At 50.6% G+C, this 18,263-nt stretch overlaps 1 protein-coding gene across 5 annotated transcripts in view; it reads right to left on the bottom strand.

Moving 5' to 3' along the window:
* SFMBT1 (Scm like with four mbt domains 1) overlaps positions 1-18,263 on the bottom strand; it is a 159,340-nt gene continuing 141,077 nt past the window's right edge. For all 5 annotated transcript variants that reach the window (XM_051851534.2, XM_051851533.2, XM_008260804.4 and 2 more), the window contains exons 13-21: positions 18,120-18,162; positions 15,864-15,928; positions 15,051-15,190; positions 13,632-13,741; positions 12,792-12,967; positions 7,975-8,153; positions 7,191-7,436; positions 6,225-6,353; positions 1-5,496 (exon numbers count right to left, since the gene is read on the bottom strand). In XM_051851534.2, coding sequence (XP_051707494.1) covers positions 5,356-5,496; positions 6,225-6,353; positions 7,191-7,436; positions 7,975-8,153; positions 12,792-12,967; positions 13,632-13,741; positions 15,051-15,190; positions 15,864-15,928; positions 18,120-18,162 — 1,229 coding nt within the window. In that variant the 3' untranslated portion in view covers positions 1-5,355. The remainder of the gene's footprint in view (positions 5,497-6,224; positions 6,354-7,190; positions 7,437-7,974; positions 8,154-12,791; positions 12,968-13,631; positions 13,742-15,050; positions 15,191-15,863; positions 15,929-18,119; positions 18,163-18,263) is intronic.

Below are 18,263 nucleotides of genomic sequence, written 5' to 3'. Positions count from 1 at the left end.
TTTTGAAGTTTCAATTGAATTTTAATGTATAAAATTTAAAAGTCTCCACAAGTATTGACTGTGGCAAATACAGAAAATCAGGTTAACCAACTGGCGAAGGAAAATTCTTTAATTGCTGTCTTTATTACTGTCTTTAAAAGCCTGAGGGCTCTGGGTGAGGAGGACTTCCCCAGTGAGGAGGGCACGTTCACAAGGAACCGGCGGCACGCCAGGCTCCAGGAAGAGACGGCCGTGGCGGGCACAGGGGGCCACAGGCAGCTCCAAGGGTCGCCACCAACACTGTGCTTCCGATTCCCTCAGGCCTGCAGAGGAAGCAAATGCAGGATTCCCACCGCCAGGAGCAAGGCCTCTGGGGGAAATCCTGTTCTCCCCGCTGCTCTGAACCGGGATTAAAGGGCACCTGGATGCAGGGGGAAAGAGGGCCTGAAAGGGGCTTGAATTCTGCATCTTCCAAAGACTGCACTCTGGCCAGCCGCCTGCCTTCCTGTCCAGTCAGCAGAAATGAGGCTGAACGGAGCGTAAGACCTGGTTTTTGGTTTCTCACAACTGCTTAAAACTGCCATTATATACAGGTTTTCAATTTTAATTTACAAAAAAAAAAAAAAAAAAAAAAAAAAACCGAAAACCAGAATTATTCTTCCTCCTGAATAATTTTCTTTAATCCTTTAAAGTGATGCCGTTGAGCTTGACGGAAGTGATCTTCATGGGTTTTCCTGTGCCTCTGCCTCCTTGAGAGTACTCTATCTCCAGTGACTTGTGAAATTAAGGGGGAAACAGCAAGCAGGAAGGGGACAATGCAATGAGCATTTCATTTGTTCCAATCAAGCATCTTAAAAAAAAAAGGCGAAATACATTCAACAAAGTGCATCAGTTCCAACAGGTTAGCGTTAGACAGAAGCCCTGGACTGTGCTGGAAGCCCTCCCCAGCAGGCCTCTGATTGTCTTGTCTTGAATATAGTTATGTTGAGCATACTGATTATCCAAGAATATTCAACCAAAGAAAGGAGGAGCGGGGAAAGGAACGGGCACTGCAGCATTCACATGGCCTCCCCACACTCTTGCACAACAACAAGGGCTGTCCAGCTGGGACTGCCCCAGCCGCGGGGCATCTGCTCTGTGACTTGATTTGCCCCTAGAGCCAGAGCCTGCCCCCTGGCCTTGCTGCACTATTTGACCTTTATTCTGCCAAGCCGGACATGCAGTTGGATGGCATTAGGGCTGAGTCCCTGCACACCCTAAGCACAGGCACCCAACAGGCAACAGTGCCACACAGTCAGAGAAGCAATGGGAGCCCCTCGATCCCACGGCGCAGCTCCACTCTGCTGCTGCTTCCCTTCCAAAGCAGTCCTTCTGTGACGGACCCAACCAAAGCCCCAAGCGGACAGGGTTTGAGGCCAGCTTCTCCATGCCCAGACCCTCCTCTCAGTTTTGCTGGTTCTTGTGAACGTCAGACTTCTTGAACACTGGCCATTACTACTGCCCCACCACCACCACCACCACCACAAGGCTGCCTGTGTGGCCTGGAACATGCACTGGGCAAAACACCCCAAGGGACTGGGCTTACAGGGTAGGATTCTTGGGCCCAAACCCCAAGACCCTTGTAGCTTATTTGGATAAGAAGAAAATTTCCAAAGTACACCCACTCTCACATAAGGGATGAGAGTCATCAAAAGTTCGCAAGCAGAACATTCAGTGTGAATAGTCAGGAAGATGTGCCACTGCAGGAAGTCAACTTCTTTCTTGCAGTTTCTTAGCCAAAGCCACGGCCACAACTGTAAAGGGGGCCCAGGCCCAAAGGTTTAAAAAAAATGAGCACCTGGGGGCTGCCATCTGCAGTGCTGGCATCCCATATGGGTGCCAGTTTGGGTCCCAGCTGCTCTACTTCCCATCCAGCTCCCTGCTGTGGCCTGGGAAAGCAGCAGCAGATGGCCCAAGTCCTTGGGACCCCACCCCGCCATGGGAGACCCAGAAGAAGCTCCTGGCTCCTAGTTTCAGCAGCTCCAACTGTTGCAGCCAATTGAGGAGTGAACCAGCAGATGGAAGATCTCTCTCTCTCTCTCTCCTTTTCTCTCTGTAACTCTGACTTCAAAATAATAAAATACATCTTTTTTTTTTTTTTCTTTTGACAGGCAGAGTGGATAGTGAGAGAGAGAGACGGAGAGAAAGGTCTTCCTTTAGCCGTTGGTTCACCCTCCAATGGCCGCCACGGCTGGCGCGCTGCGGCTGGCGCACCGCGCTGATCCGATGGCAGGAGCCAGGTGCTTCTCCTGGTCTCCCATGGGGTGCAGGGCCCAAGCACTTGGGCCATCCTCCACTGCCTTCCCGGGCCACAGCAGAGAGCTGGCCTGGAAGAGGAGCAACCGGGAAAGAATCCAGCACCCCGACTGGGACTAGAACCTGGTGTGCCGGTGCCGCTAGGTGGAGGATTAGCCTATTGAGCCGTGGCACCGGCAATAAAATAAATCTTTAAAAAAAAAAAAAAAAAAGGAGCACCTTGTTCCCCCACCAAGATTTGTTCCTTATTCCTATTAGTGATGCCTGCCTTCTCTACTGTCACAAGCAAAATGGGTTTTGAACTTATTTACAGACATACACACACACGCGCCCCATACACAGCGCTGGAGCTCAAATCCAGAGTGTGCATGCACTCTTGAGGCTAGCCTCCTGACACCTTTCTCAGTGCTACCAAGGAAATCAGGCAAAGCAGTAAACAACATCTCAAATGTGTCTTTGGTGACAGGTGCCCAGTAAACAGGAGTGCCAGCGACAGTTTTCCGTGTCCCCAGCCAGGCTCCTTGATGTTCTCTGTGGTCCTTGGGAACATTTTTGGCTGGAGAAGACAGTGCAGCTGAGTCCTGTCTCACCTAAGGCTCCCGGGACTCTCAAACAGTGTTTAGTGCCACATCAGAGATGGAATCGGAACCAGGGAACATGTAAAACGTGGCCACGTCCTCAGGAAGCTAGGCCTGATGCTTCCTCTCTCACGGTGAGAGTAATTTTACCTCCAGAAGACGATGCACAGGAGGGCAAGTTCTGGACTGCCTTCTGTGCCCGCCTCCAACACAGTCCATCGGTGTTCACCTGTAAGGTCATCTTCTCTGGACGGCTCGTCACTGACCCTTCCCCGCCCTCGTGTGTTTGCAGCAGGGATGCCGGGCAGCACCTGCACTGCTGAAGAAAGAGCAAGCCCAGGGATGCGGATGCGGCCCTTCACGAGCCCCTCGGACTCTGCGGCCGATGAAAAGGATGCAAGTGGCACAGGCCCCAGAGCACAGGAAGTGCAGGCAGACCTGCAGGTGCAGCTGAAGCCTTCCCCAGCACACTCATATCAGCAGGAATATTCTAGGATCAGTCAACCCACTGCCAAGGCCCAGGAGGAAGGGGTGGTCCATTAGCCTGTTTCTGCGTTGTCAATTCAGGGGACGAAAATGGATCATGAGAAAGTTTCTGATCTGACAGGCTCAGGGGCCAACTGCAGGTGAAACCCAGAGGCATGCAGTTCCCTTGTCATGCACCCGCCATCACCGGAAGAGGCTGGACTTTCTAGAAGGGTCCACACATGCCCCGGTGTGTGCCCAGACACGGTGAGTGGCTGTCAGCCGTCAGACATTTCACCTGCAGCCAGGCACCAGCAGTGTTAGCTGTGCACATTCCCAACAGTTAGAGCTGGATCTCTGAGGAAGTTTGAACACATTCACTTTTAGTTAAATGAAGCTTCTTCCAGTTATGTCCACTACTGCCCTAGACGCTTTAACAGCCGATGTGGCCGGGGGGCTCAGGGCGAGGGGCTCTCACCCAGGGAGGAGAATCCAGACCACGGACACACTTGCCAACGTCCATAAAAGGGAGGCAGGCAATGAACAAAGTCAGCCGGGTTGAACTTGGAATAGCATCACCTTGTATTTATAAGGCTGTTCAGAACGTACCCAGTTTGCAGTTCTAAAACATCTTCAAATAGGGAGAAGGAATGATTGGGTTATAAATTTGCAAGTGACTAGGATAATCCAAATAAATAAATAAATACATAAATAGACACTCAGCAAAGCAAACTATCCCCAGGAGGCAGCCAGTTCGTGCCATCTTTGCTCTCCTGGGGGCCAGAGTGGCACGGCCAGAGCCAGATTCCATGCAGTCACAGGTGGGGCTTCACCAGCCAGCCCAGAACAACACCGGGAACTGTCAGGCCGCAGATTACACTCAGTGTACAGGTTTGGCCAAAGGGAAGCATCAGTGTGGCTCAGTAAAGTGGTTTCTAGAATGCTATACCACCCCCAGTCCAGCCAGGGGGACCCCATGACAGAAACTCCACGCGCTCCATCAGCCCCAGAACTTCTCTCTGCTGTGCCTCCACACCATTTACCTGCAGACACCCAGAAAGGTCGGGGGGCTGGCTCTACAGCTTAACACCTGTGATGAAACAGCAGACAAGCAAACACAGAATGAAAGCCACCGATGTCCCTCTAAGAACCGAGAGACAGAGAGAGAGAGAGAGCGAGAGAGAGCGAGAGAGAGCGAGAGAGAGCGAGGGCCAGCAAGAGAGCAGGAAAACCGAAACACCAACAGTCTTCACAAAGCTACCTGACGCAGGCAGCCTGAGCTGGGTCAAGATGGGCTGCAGCGACAGAAGCGTCCTGGCATCAGGGCAGTTCCGCGACTCGAGCAAGCGCCCGCAGAACGCCTCGGAGAAAGCAAGCAGCGTCTTTCTCTCCCCTCCAACTTCTGTCATGGTTTTTGTATTCATGTAGCTTTTAAAAAAATGGCATCATACAAAAAACTCCATACATGGCTGTCAGCTTAGTTATCAACAGAGGTAGTAAACCAAGAATTCTTAAGAATAGATTTTAAAATGGATCAAAGTGTGACCATACATTCAAAACCCTAGAGCCACGTAATCATCCCCAAAATGAACAGTTTTAATTTAAAAAAGCTTAAAACCACAATGACAAGGAAGCACTGACGTGCCTGGGGCACAGTCCCAAGTCAGTGCTGACTTAAAGCTACGTCCTCTCTTTCCGAGAGAGAAAGCAGAGAACAAGTCTGGACTACGACGGGAAGGAACAGAATGAAAAAGAAAACCACCAAAGGGAGCTCCGGCAGCCGCGGGGCCGAGGGCCCAGGCTGCACCGCGGACGTCTCGTTCTTCATACACAAGTCTTCCCTCACGGCCTGCGTCGTTAAGAGCTCAATCTGCTGAGCAGGAGACGTCCACACTCCCACTGCAGGAGCTCTGGGCACAGTCTCGCTTCCTCGGTGTGGTCCTCCTTCCCCGAAAGTGCAGAGAGCGCAGGCCCAGGGCCCGGCCCGGCCCGCGCTGCGTTTGTGCTTCACAGATCCAGCTCGCTTTGGTTGTCCCGCTCAGTTGGCAAACTGCTCATAAAAAGCAAACTTGATCCTCTCTATGTGATGGCAAAGCTTGATGGCGGGGCCCAGCTTTAAGTCCATGCACTCCTGAACAGTGGGAAGAGTAAGGAGCAGCAGGGCCTGCCCATCAATTTCCTGAGAAGCAGAAAACACAAGCGCCTGTCACGTGCCGGGGAACGGCGGCTCGGGCACCACAGCCCTGCTCACTGTCCCTGCGTGTCCCTCGAGTGGCTGTGGATCACAGGCCTCCCCCGCCAGCCCAGGGGGCCCTGCAGAATTGGTGAGGAGGTTTTACCAAGGCTAAGTGGTGACAGTGCCTAGGAAGCACCTTTTTAGAGGGGGATCCCTCTGAATCTGAAGTCAAAATGCCAACTCTCACCTCCACGTTTTCCCACCTTGTAGCTCAGGAAACCTGACAACTCTGCACACGCTCAGCTCTGAACCTGCAGCTGCACAGAAAATCCGCCTCCATGTTTACTTACGGCCACTGACTATCTGGGTTTTGGTACACTTGCCTTAACACTGGTCAGTGTTCCAGGGCCAACTGTTTTACATGAGCAAATTTTTTTTCCCCAAAAATGATGGTGACAATTAAGCCTGGAATGCTTGATTTCAAGCCATTAGCTATTTGGGGGATGGGATAGAATTCTCAGGAAAATGGTGACACCATGCTAATATGCTTCGACTAAGGAACAAGATAGACAGTATCTTGTCACCTTTCTGTTCCCAAAAGGCAAACGAAAACAGTGCTTTTCTTTCCAATCAGCACACTCTTCCTAAAGCTTGAGAGCAACTCTTGACTACTCCCCCACAGTTCTATGCCAGGGAGACGCACGGCCGCACGCTGCAGGTGCTGGGCTCACCTGGTCCAGGAAGATCCTTGCTAGTGGTGCACAGTCGGTGGACCTGATGAACCGCACCACATCTGCCACACTCCACTGCAGGGGGTTGCTGTCCAGGTGCAGCCTCTCAGCGACTTCCATCCGCATCTCCTTCATTCCCCACCACAAAGCAAACCAAACAGTGTGAGGGCTACTCGTTCTAACAGTCTGTATATACTGATAACACTTCAAGACAGAAAGAAACGGTCATGTATATGCATTCAACATACTAAACAAAATAGCTTACTCAGAATCAAAAGGATGAATAATTCATTTCTGTACCACGTGTATGATGAGAAGTATTAAAAAAGCAGTTTTCACAGGGCAGGCATTGCAGCACAGCAGGCCTAGCCATGCCTGGGAGGCCCCTAACTCCCATATCCCACACTGGAGTGCCCGGCAGTGAGTCCCGGCTCTGCTTCCAATCCAGCTTCCTCTTAACACGCTGGGAAGTGACGACCGATGGCCCCAGGACTTGCGTTTCTACTTTCCATAAGGGGGACCTGGATGGAATTCCTGGCTCCAGGCCTCAGTCTGGCCCTGCCCCAGCTGTCACTGGTATTTGGGGGCTGAACCAGCAAATGCATGATCTTTCTCTTTCTACGTCTGTCTGTCTTTCTCTCTGTTACTCTGCCTTTCAAATAAATAAACAAGCAAAACTTAAAAAAAAAAAAAGTTAAAAGGCAGTTTTCCGTAAACTAAATGACAGGCTACAAATAAGCAGTGAAGTTTGTTTTTTGTTTTGTTTTACTTAAACAGCTATTCTAAGAAAGACTCTCCTCTTATAAGCTCGTCTCCAAATAACCCTTGTCACATATGTGAGTCACTACACTTGGAGAGACCCTGGAAACCCTTGGTGAGCTGATTGCAGGAAGCAGACATCAGCACCACTAGCCACGGAGCAGGGCAGTGCTGGAGGGCACAGGGGGCTGTGGGCTCGCATGGTACCTTTGGCGAGGGAGGCTTGTTCTCGTCGTCAGAAAACGAGGCAGAGCGTGGCGCCCTCCTTCTCGCCTGCCTGTCGGGAGGCAGAGATGCGGACACCTCGCTCTGGGTGGGGGACGAGGAGCAGGACTTTTTCTCTGATGTTTCCGACTCCTCCTGGAGCTCGTCCTGCTGTTCGGAAGTACTGCCTTCGCTCAGGGAGTCGTCGTCCCCGTCATCCGGGTCGTCCTCGTCTTCACCCCCACTGCCCTGGAGGAGGAGGTGTCGTGCAAACTCAGGACAAAGCAGCTGCTAGGCCACAGAGTCACCGCCTAGTGGCAGACCCCAGAACTGCTGGGACCTGCAGGTATCCCTGCGGTACAGCCGTGGCCCCTGGCTCCCCAGCCCCATGGAGCCCTACAGCTGACACGTGGGGAGAGCCCCACACCTGGGGAGAGAGCCCTGCGCCTGGGGAGAGCCCCGTGCCTGGGGAGAGAGCCCCGCGCCTGGGGAGAGAGCCCCGCGCCTGGGCAGAGCCCCGTGCCTGGGGAGAGAGCCCCGCGCCTGGGCAGAGCCCCGCGCCTAGGGAGAGAGCCCCGCGCCTGGGGAGAGCCCCGTGCCTGGGGAGAGAGCCCCGCGCCTGGACAGAGCCCCGCGCCTGGGGAGAGCCCTGCGCCTGGGGAGAGAGCCCCACGCCTGGGGAGAGAGCTCCACGCCTGGGGAGAGAGCTCCACGCCTGTGGGGAGCCCCATACCTGGGGGGAGCCCCACACCTGGGGAGAGCCCCACGCCCGGGGGGAGCCCCATACCTGGGGAGAGCCCGCGGGTGTGTTATCGACAGATGCAGAGCAGCGTTTCTTCTTGTGAGCAAACACATTTTTCCGCCTCTTTCTTCTCTTACTGGCTTTTTTCAGGGCACAAGCTAAGTTACTATGCCCACCGGGTGGCCTTCCAATTCTTTTATTTTTCTTCTTTCCATAATAGTGTGCTAAAAAAGAAAAATGAAGTCGCTCCATTATTTCTGTGTACCTCAAACTGCATGGGAACACTAGTGCATCTCATTAAGGCGCAAATTCCATACAGTGGACTGCACGGGTCTTAGGTGCAGTCTGATTAGCACTACCAAACACAGCAACCTAACCCTCCCGCATCAAGACACAGAATGCCTCAACAGCCCAGAGGGCTCCCAGGGCCCCTTCCCAGAAGCAATTCCGATTCTGATTCCCACCACTGTAGGGCGGAAGCCACAGGAAGTGCTTCTCTGTGCACGGCTCCTCTCCTTGGGCCGAGGTTCTGAGTTTCCCGTAGGCCATCGTGTGTGAGCAGCTCACCCCTCATGCTCAACAACCGCACACCGCTGGACTAATACTCCAGGCCTTCCCCTTTCCTATCGGTTGGCTCTTGGTTTGCCTCCAGGTTTTTGTGAGTGTGTGTGTGTTTTGTTTTTTTTTGTTTTTGTTTTTGTTTTGTTTTTTTTGACAGGCAGAGCGGACAGTGAGAGAGAGACAGAGAGAAAGGCCTTCCTTTTTCATTGGTTCACCCCCCAATGGCCGCTGTGGCCAGTGCACCGCGCTGCTCCGAAGCCAGGAGCCAGGTGCTTCTCCTGGTCTCCCATGTGGGTGCAGGGCCCAAGTACCTGGGCCATCCTCCACTGCAGTCCCAGGCCACAGCAGAGAGCTGGACTGGAAGAGGAGCAACCAGGACAGAATCCAGCGCCCCAACCGGGACTAGAACCCAGGGTGCCGGCACTGTAGGCAGAAGATTAGCCTATTGAGCTGCGGCGTCAGCTGAGTCTGTTATTCATTTTAAAAACTACTTTTTCTCCTTTGAAATTTTTTTTACTGAAGTACAAGCCAAATAATATACAATTCAACATTTTAAAGTGTAGAACTCAGTGTTCCATAGCATTTTGTTTCTTTTCACTTGAGGTGAAATTTACAAAACATATAATCAACCATTTTCAAGTACATAATTCAGTGCTATTTATTTATTTGAAAGGCAGAGAGATGCAGACTGAGATCTTCCATCTACCAGTTCACTCCCGAGTGTCTGCGATGGCCAAGGCTGGGCCAGGCCACAGCCAGGAGCCTAGAACTCAATCTGGGGCTCCCTCACGGGCAGCAGGCACCCAGCCATTGCAGCCATCACCTGCCGTCTCCCAGGACACATATCCGCAGGAAGCCAGAGTCTGAAGTGGCGCTGGGACTTGAACCCAGGCACTCCAGTATGGGATGCGGGCGTCTTAGCACTGTATCCAGCATGCTCAAAACATCACGCAGCTGCCAGCTGGCTCTGGTCTGCAAGCTTCTCTTAATCACTATGCTGTGGAGGTGTCACTGCACCCTGGGGAGAGATTCTTGGCTAGGAATACTGTCTCCAACACTGTGCCTTGTCTTTTCCATTTTTAAAACGTACTGGTGATGCTTCATCTATTAATGTCTTCTGTGTGTTAATGCACTGGGTCCTCTGTGAAGCCATGGACTAACAGAGATCTTGATGGTACTCTGCTTGCACTCTTCCAGAGGCTCTGTCAATTTGTTTTATGTCACGTCTGCGGTGGAGCTTACTTTCCGCATGTTACAGGTAGCAGCCAGGGGCTCTGCTCCTGATTTTCCTATGTGGATATCCAGTTGTACCAGTTGTTATCCTAGTTGAAAATCATTTAACCATATAAACTTGATTTTATACTCTAACTCATCTTTCTATTTGACTATTCCTGAACAATACTCTTGGATGTTTTTAGATTCATTTTACCTATTTGAAAGGCAGAGTGACATGGGGGTGGGGTGGAGAAACAGAGAGATCTTCTACCTACAGGTTCACTCCTCAAATGACTGCAACAGCCAGATATGGACCAAGAAGAAGCTGGCAACCAGGAACTCCATCCTGGTCTCCCCCATGGGTGGCAGGGGCCCAAGTAGTTGGGCCATCTCAAGCCTTCCCAGGTGCATCAGCAAAGAGCTGGGTCAGAACTGAGTGGCCAGGTCTTGAACTGGCACTCCAATATGAGATGCTGGCATTCCAAGTGGAGGCTTCACCCTTCCACCACAATGCCTGGCCCTAACCATACTCTTAATTACAATAGCTTTGTTGTTTGAAATAAACAAAATGGTAGAGTAAGTCTTCAAACTTCATTCTTTTTCAGGATGATTTTATCTTTTCTAGATCTTTTACATACTAAATAAGTTTTAGCACAGAGATAATGAAAAAAAAATGAAACACATATTTTAGCTCTGAGTTAGGTATTAAAGAGATACAAAAATGTAATGTTTTGCAAAAATGATTTCATATATGCCAGACATAAATCCACGTGATAACATTCAAATTATTAATTGGGAAAAATCACAGATTCTTCTAAAATCCAGGCTAATTTCAACTATGTCTTTGTGAAAGACAAATGCAGACAGGAAACAAAATCCACATCTCTTCCACAGGTTCCAAGCAGTATATTTTTATGTGTGCTTATATGAACAGTATTTTTCATTTAGTTCCTAATAATTACAATTTCCTACACAAGTATTGGCTTGATACAATAAGAAGCTAAAATAATCCCTACCCTTAAAAAAGTCACAAGCCAATCAATATAAACTGAATCCAGACGGTGGACTCACAGGATTTTGTGACTAGAAAGCTCGCCATTCTGGGCCTGGGCCTTAGGACAGCGGCACCAGCGGCATCCAGAGCTGGTGGGAAATGGAGATGCTCAGGGCCTAAACAGCCCGGACCCTGGAAGCCCAGAACCTCGACTTCAACAAGGTCCTCCGGTGATCCGCATTCACCACGAAGCTCCCGGTGTGAGGCTCTGAAACCTACTGAGGTAGCAGGCGCCTCCACAGGGAGTCTCCCGGGGCCATGAGGACGGCAGGACTTAGCGAACGCCAGGACCCCAACTCTGACGTTTGAGGGCCATGTCCTGACACAGCTGCTCACTGTGGTGTTCCACAGGGGAGGGGCTGAGCAGGGAGAGGGACAGGCCTTGCCCCGTCCAAGTTCACAGCAAGACCGCTCCTCTCCTGCTGTTTACGCCCTGGCCACTCTGGCTTCTCTGCTGCGCTTCCCACACCCTGAGCCAGCTCCTGCCTTGAGCCAGTCCTCCGGCGCTGCCCACCCAGACCGTGCCCAGCACAGTCCCCTGGCTGCTTCCTGTCCACCCGGCCCTGCCTCCGTGCTGGTGCGCCCGGCTTCCTTCCCGCACAGTGCTTTTCTCTCGGTACCTGCTCGCTTGTTTGTCTTCTGCCTCTCACATCCAACCTCACCTCAGCAGGGACGGGAGCTTTGTACTACAGTGTGAGAAACAGTGGCAGCACACAGTAGGTATCGACTCTGCCTCTCAAATGCATAAAATAAATAAATATTTCTAAAAATGTCAACAGCATTTTTAGCTTGAGAACCATACTACAAGACAGGCTATGGATCACCCACTGATTGCCCATGTGCCGTTGTGTATATCATGTGAGTATAAATTAGCTATTGCACCTAACAGGATACGTAATTCATCTACACCAACTGTAAGTACTGTGTGGACACTTCTACAAACTTTCCACGAGGGCCAGATAATAACTATTTTATGCTGTGGATGACACAATCTGCGGCTGCTGCGGTTAAGCTACGTAAAATCAGACCACCGGCAGGGATAGGTCTGCTTTAGTTCCAGACACGTGGACAGTGCGTGATCCCTATACTTTGCTTAAGATGCCCCTGTGCGTGGTCCACCCATGCCTGCATGACCTTTTCGCTGATTGGCTCCCTTACTGCGCATGTCCTTCGTAAGCCTTATAAGCCTGCACACTTCCTCAATAAAGTGGTTCCTGCTTCGACAGAACTCACGGGTGCTTGCTGCAGGTGCTTGACCCGTCGACCTTACCTTTCCCATTTGCCTTGTCGGGAAGTGCTTGGGCTGCCCCTGCTGGTCAGGGGCTAGCCTCAGGCTTAAGACCCCAACATAATATTTTTCTCTTTTGTGGTACTTTCACTTTCAAGAATCCTTTTAGGCCAGCATTGTGGCTCAGTGGGTTAAGCTGCCAACTACAACCTGGCATCCCACATGGGTGCCGGTACAAGTCCTGTTGTTCCACTTCGAAGCCAGTTCCCTGCTAATGAGCCTGAGAAAGCAGCAAAAGATGGCCTCAAGTACTTGGGCCCCTGCAGTCCGTGTGGGAGACCTGGATAAAGCTCCAGGTCTCTCTCTCTCTGTACCCGCACCTCCCACCCCCGTCCCTGACTCTGCCTTTCAAATAAATAAATAAATAAATCTTCAAAAAGAAAAAAAGAATCCTTTTAGAAATGTAAGAACTGGGTGGGTATTTGGTACAACCATTAAGGACTGCCTGGGACACTGGCGACCAACATCAGAGCGTCTGCGTTCAAGTCCTGGCTCTGCTCTCCATTCCAGCTTCCTGCTGAGGTGCACCCTGGGCGGCAGTGCTCAGGGCTCAAGTGCTTGGGCCTGTCACCCAGGTGGGAGACCTGGATGGAGTTCCTGGCTCCTGGCTCAGGCCTGGATACTAAAGGCATTTGGGGAATAAACCACTAGAATGGATCTCTCTCTCTGCCTTTCAAATAAAATAAAAATTGTAAAATATTTTTCCAACCTATAAGGTATAGTCATTTGGAAACCATGACTCACTGTATTTGGTCTTTGTGAGCACAGAGCAGTTTTCAGAACACTTATCTAGAACCATCCGTGGGCCGAAGAGGTTGGGACAGCACTCCAGTTTGATACAGGTTTGCCGGCAGAACTCAGTCACCCGGTCTGCTGTCTTCACTATCTCCACAGTAGCACGATAGCTCTTTCCTTTGTATCTGCAGCGGGAGACACTAGAGGTCAGACTCACCAGGTGGATGAGTACCCAGAGAAAAACTAATCATACTAATACACTGGAAAAATGTCTGCTCCATCGAATATTCTATGTCCTTCTATAGTTTGAGGACTCCAAAGTAATAAAGAAGTTATACACATTACAAGTAACTTAAATCTCATAGGCTACAACAATGAAAAGCCAAGTTACTTAAAAAGAAGAAGAAAAGATTCTAAGTTAGTGAAACAAAGCTCCTGCTTTCTGTTCTTGGGTTGATGTTTTCAAAGAGTAATTTTAGCAACCCTAGAAGAAGTGTCACTTTCATCAAGTCTCCCCAGCTGGGGCAGGAGTCCTACACCTGCCACTGCATGGCGGCTCGGGTCAGAGACAAGGCAACAGCCTGTGAACTCCCTCAGGAATGTGAAAAAAGCCGTGTCTCTCTCGAACCCAGTAACAACCAAACAGGCTGCTCTTGTATTTTTATGTCTGCGAAATTTCCTATTTCTTGTGAATCATTTTTACGATATTTTTAAACACACTGATCCATGACAGAACACAAACTGGAAATGAAATCCAGCCAGGCCCTTGCTGCAAACCGTTGAAGCAGCACTGCTGCAGGCAGCCGCGGGGAGCTGGCCCACGCCTGCCGGGCAGAGCTGGCTACTCACTTGGCCTTCAGGACTTCCCCACATCCGTGCCACACGGAGTCTCTGTCCAGCTGGAGCTCCCGCAAGACACGGCTGGGTTTGTAGGCCGCGTTGATGAGCAAGGTGAGGACCTGAGCTCGGAGCCGGAGCACAGAGAGGGTTTGGGGAGGAGAGAAGCAGACCGTGAGGACCCCTCAGGAGGCCAACGCTAGTCCTAGTCATCACAAAGGCAGTGACGTCAGACAGGACGGCTGCCCAGACTGCACCTGAGAGCAACAGGATCCCTAAACGTTCAAAACTGGATGAGTGGACAAAAAAACCCGGGACCATAAACTTCACATTACTCTAGCACATGCTTCTGGATGCTTCCCCAGCCATGATACACATCTGGTAGAGAGCAGGGCCATCATGGTACTGGCCATTGTCTGGCCCAGAAGTGCTGGCTGACCCAGAGCCTGCCTCGCCCGGCCGAGGGCAGGAAGGTTCATGATGTCTGTGCACCTGCTATGCATGGCATGGCGCCCTGGATGACAGCCCCGGCCTTCGGGCAAACACCTCACAGCCTCTCCGTGGTTAGGGCTGCATAGTTCCCACGTGGTTTCCCATGGAAGCCGCAGAGGAGCAGCACTGCTTGGGAGCAGGTCTCCTGGGGGCTGAAGTAAGCACACGCCCACTTCACTGTCCAATCCCGGTGTGCCCGCCATCCTCATCTATGGTTCCACTTGGTGAGTTTCAGTTCCCCATAGTCAGACACGGTTTGCAAACACTAAACGGTAAATTCCAGAAATAAACAACTCCTAAGTGCTAAGTCACGTGCCACTCTGAGTAGTGTAGCAGCCCTGCTCTTTCCACCCGGGAGGTCAATCATGTCTCTGCCCACCAGCACACTGTACACACGCCCCGCCTGTCAGTCACCTGCAGCCATCTCGCTCTCCAGAGGGACATGGGGGCATCTCAGAATGCCCGTTTAAGTACCCCTTAAAGAAACCCAGCGCTACGTCACAGTGCCAATCATCCAGCTGTGTCTCATCACTGAGGCACTGGATCATCTCACGCCATCATGAGAAGGCGTGAGGACAGGCCAGTAAGATGCTCTGAGCAAGGGAGAGACCACATTCACAGAACTTTCCTAAGAGCCTCACAAGCAGGCTACTATCATTTATTAATCTCTTACTGTGCCCCATTTATAAATCAAGCTGTCATCACAGGTCTGCATACACAGGATAAACCATATATATACAGGGTTTGGTACTATCCGTGGTCTCAGGCCTACACTAGGGTCCCAGAATATACCCCTCACAGGTGAGGGGGTGCTATCACACATGAGAAAAGTTCGTGACTTTTGATAAAACCTGGAGTTACCATGTGCACGGCCTGAGTGCGCCTAGGCAGTGGCTGTGACATCTGAAAATTCCTCTTTGACTCTGGGCAGCACCTTACCTCTCTGAGGACCAGAACACAGTTGCCAGGACCTACACATTGAGGCAGCTCAGCAATTCTCCCTTTGTTAAGGTACGGCCCTGAGAAGCAACGGTGGTTGAAGTATATCTTTGGACAGCAGTATTTCCCATTGAACATAACTGGGAAGTAAAGAGAAATGCGTTAGCCAAAAAAACATTAGCTGAGGTCATGTATAAAATACGAATGTCTTAATGCCTGTTCTCAGTAGTTATTAGAATGACTGGCAATGCATCAAAAATCAGGAGTTGGGGCCGGCACTGTGGCATAGCAGGTTAAGTCTCCACCTGCAACGCCAGCATCCCTTATGGGTGCTGGTTCAAGACTCGGCTGCTCCACTGCTGATCCAGCTCCCTGTTAATGCACCTGGGAAAGCACTGTAAGACGGCCCAAGTGCTTGGGGCCCTGCACCCATGTGGGAGACCCAGAGGAGGCTCCAGGCTCCTGCCTTTAGCTTGGCCCAGCCCTGGATTTCATGGCCATTTGGGGAGTGAACCAGTGAACAGAAGATTCTTTCTCTCTGTAACTCAGCCTTTCAAATAAATAATAAATATTTGTTTAAAAATCAAGAGTTACACCACCCATGTTCTCTGCATATAAATGATGCAGGGAAAGGTGGTGGGTGGAAGAGACAAATGCAGAGATTCTGAGCCTCAGGAACTTTATAACCTGCTTCCGATCTTTCCGCCTCTCTCAGCCTTGCTGTCTTTCTTAGACACTTAGCAAACACCCTCTGAAAGCCCATGCTCTGCTGGAATACACACAGGTGCACAGGGAGGGCTGCACATGCCATACCTGAGTCTGCAGAGTTCAGCTCCTGATTCTTCAGGCCCTCATGGACAGCCCTCGAAGACGGCACTCTGGGTCAGCAAAACACAGAAGACAGTGAGAGAGAAGCCCTACGATCAAGCACTCAGGGCAAAAGTTAGTTTCCCTCAGATCTAGGCTGAGAGAAAACATGGCAGCTGTAAAACCTATTAATATACTTCCTTCATCACACTTTTTTTTTAAATCAGGGACTGGTTTCCCAACTATGTATGGGACAGAGAGCCAATGGACAGCCTGCTGAGTGCGGTGCTGGCTCATGTTCAAATCCATGTTCTCCTCATTCAGGGGACCAAGAAGTTATGAAAGTTCTTTCTTGATTCTCATACCACAGGTAATCTGTCCACGCCCCCCCCCCCCCCCCCAACAGTTACAGGACAGAAATAAAGTTCCATTTTCTTTTTCTATTAGATTTGAAACTAAAGACAAATTCTGTTAATGGAAAAACCCAGGGACTTTTCAGCTATTAAAGTCACTGTATCTTCAGAATGCTTTCTAAGTTTTGGATTGGTCTTGACAACTAAGTTCAGGAAAAATCCAAGGTCAGTTTTTTGCTCATTGCTATCTACCGGGAAGGGAATTCTGTGGCCTTTCTACCCAGGTCTGTTGTCGGCTTTATCACCCACATGTAACAAAGGTAGTTATCAGCTGTCTACCAGATAGTCACAGAACCTGCTACAAGACGGAATGGGTCCCACCAAATTTACATGCAGAAGCCAGGACCCTCGACGGAACTGTATCTGGAGACAGAGTTTTGGGGAAGTAAGATCACATGGTTATATGGGTACAGCTGTGATCTGACAGGGCCAGTGAGAGCCCTATAAGAAGAAAAAGAAAGTGGCAGGTACAGTGGCAGAGTAGTTAAGCCACTACTTGGGACACCTGCAATCCATATCCCAGTGCCTGGATCTGAAACCTGCCTCAGCTTCCTAGTGGGAGGCAGCAGATGATGGCCCTAGTACTTACGTCACTGTCACCCATGCAGGAGACCCAGGTGGAGCTTCCGGATTCTGGCTTCAGCCTGGCTTAGCTCTGGCTGTTGAAGGCATACAGGGAGTGAAAAAGTAGATGGAAGATCTGTCTCTTTCTCTCTGTGTCACACTGCCTCTCAAATAGATAAACTTTTGCAAAAACGGAAAAATAGTTTTTGAGTGGGGGACAGAGAAAGAGAGAGAAAGAGAGGGAGAGAGAGGGGGAGAGAGAGGGAGGGGGGGAGGGGGGAGAGAGAGAGCAAGAAAGTGGGGGAGAGAAAGGGGGGGGAGAGGGAGAGAGGAGCTCCCACCCCCTAATTCACTCCCCAAATGCCTGTAACAGCAGGGGCTGGGCTTAGGCCAAAGCCAGAAGCCAGGGACTCAAATCAGGTCTCGCACATGGTGTCAGGAACCAAATCCATCCTTGCTGCCTCCCAGGGTGTGAATCGGCAAGAAGCTGGAGCCAGGAGTGGAATGGGGCCTCCAATCCCAGGCATTCTGATGAGGGACATGGGAATCTTAACTGGCGTCTTAACCACCAGGGTGAACACCTGGCCAAGAAGGAGCTTGTCCTCAGGTGAAGACACAGCCAGAAGCGGCTGTGCTAGCCAGGGAGAGAATCTTCACCAGCAATGGAGCCAGCGGCACCCTGACCTCAGGCACTCAGCCCCAGAACGCGAGAAAACAAACTCCCGTGGTATTCTTGTTATGACAGTCCAAGCAGAGTAATTTAGCACTCAAAACCCTACGTCTACCAACCACACACACATACGCAGAAACCTCTGTATGTGTAAGTCTTAGTCACCAGAACACCCTGCTCTTCAGGAGCTGAGTGTGCAAGGTGGCACCCAGAGCTGCTCGGTGGGCACAAAGCCGAGCTCTGATCCTGCCTTTTCTTCTAGAACTGCTGTCTTCCACTGCAAACGTGTTCCCTACTGGAACAGATCACAGCCTGATTTACAATTTTTGCCTTAGGGACCTGTTTTCTTTCTTTTATTCAAATGCCTTCATGCTCTGAACACCAGAGACAACTCGGCGTGGGGACATCTGGAGACCCACTTGTGCTCTCTGCACAGCGCCAACCTAGAAGATGGCTACAATACACTAGTGAGGACCATGTACATCACCAAAAGCTGAACTGGAAGACTACCCTTGCACCTGAGAGATAACCTATGAGGAGATCCAGTCTCTGCAGTAGTTACTTCTTTTTGTAGAAACGGAAACATTCAAAGGTCAATCATTCAAACAAACTTACTGTTTCTCTGGTTGAACCACTGCAATTTTCCTCTGCTTATGTACTGTAAGAAGGAAACAAAAATATAAATGTAAAGGAAAATAAAAAAGACAAAGGAAAAATTATATATGCATCAAGCTTACATTAGCATATTTAAAGCCTAGC

This window comes from Oryctolagus cuniculus, chromosome 10, assembly GCF_964237555.1.
Source record: "Oryctolagus cuniculus chromosome 10, mOryCun1.1, whole genome shotgun sequence".
NCBI lineage: Eukaryota > Metazoa > Chordata > Mammalia > Lagomorpha > Leporidae > Oryctolagus > Oryctolagus cuniculus.
Note: the sequence above shows the minus strand (reverse complement) of the source record. Positions and strands in the feature narration are given on the sequence as shown.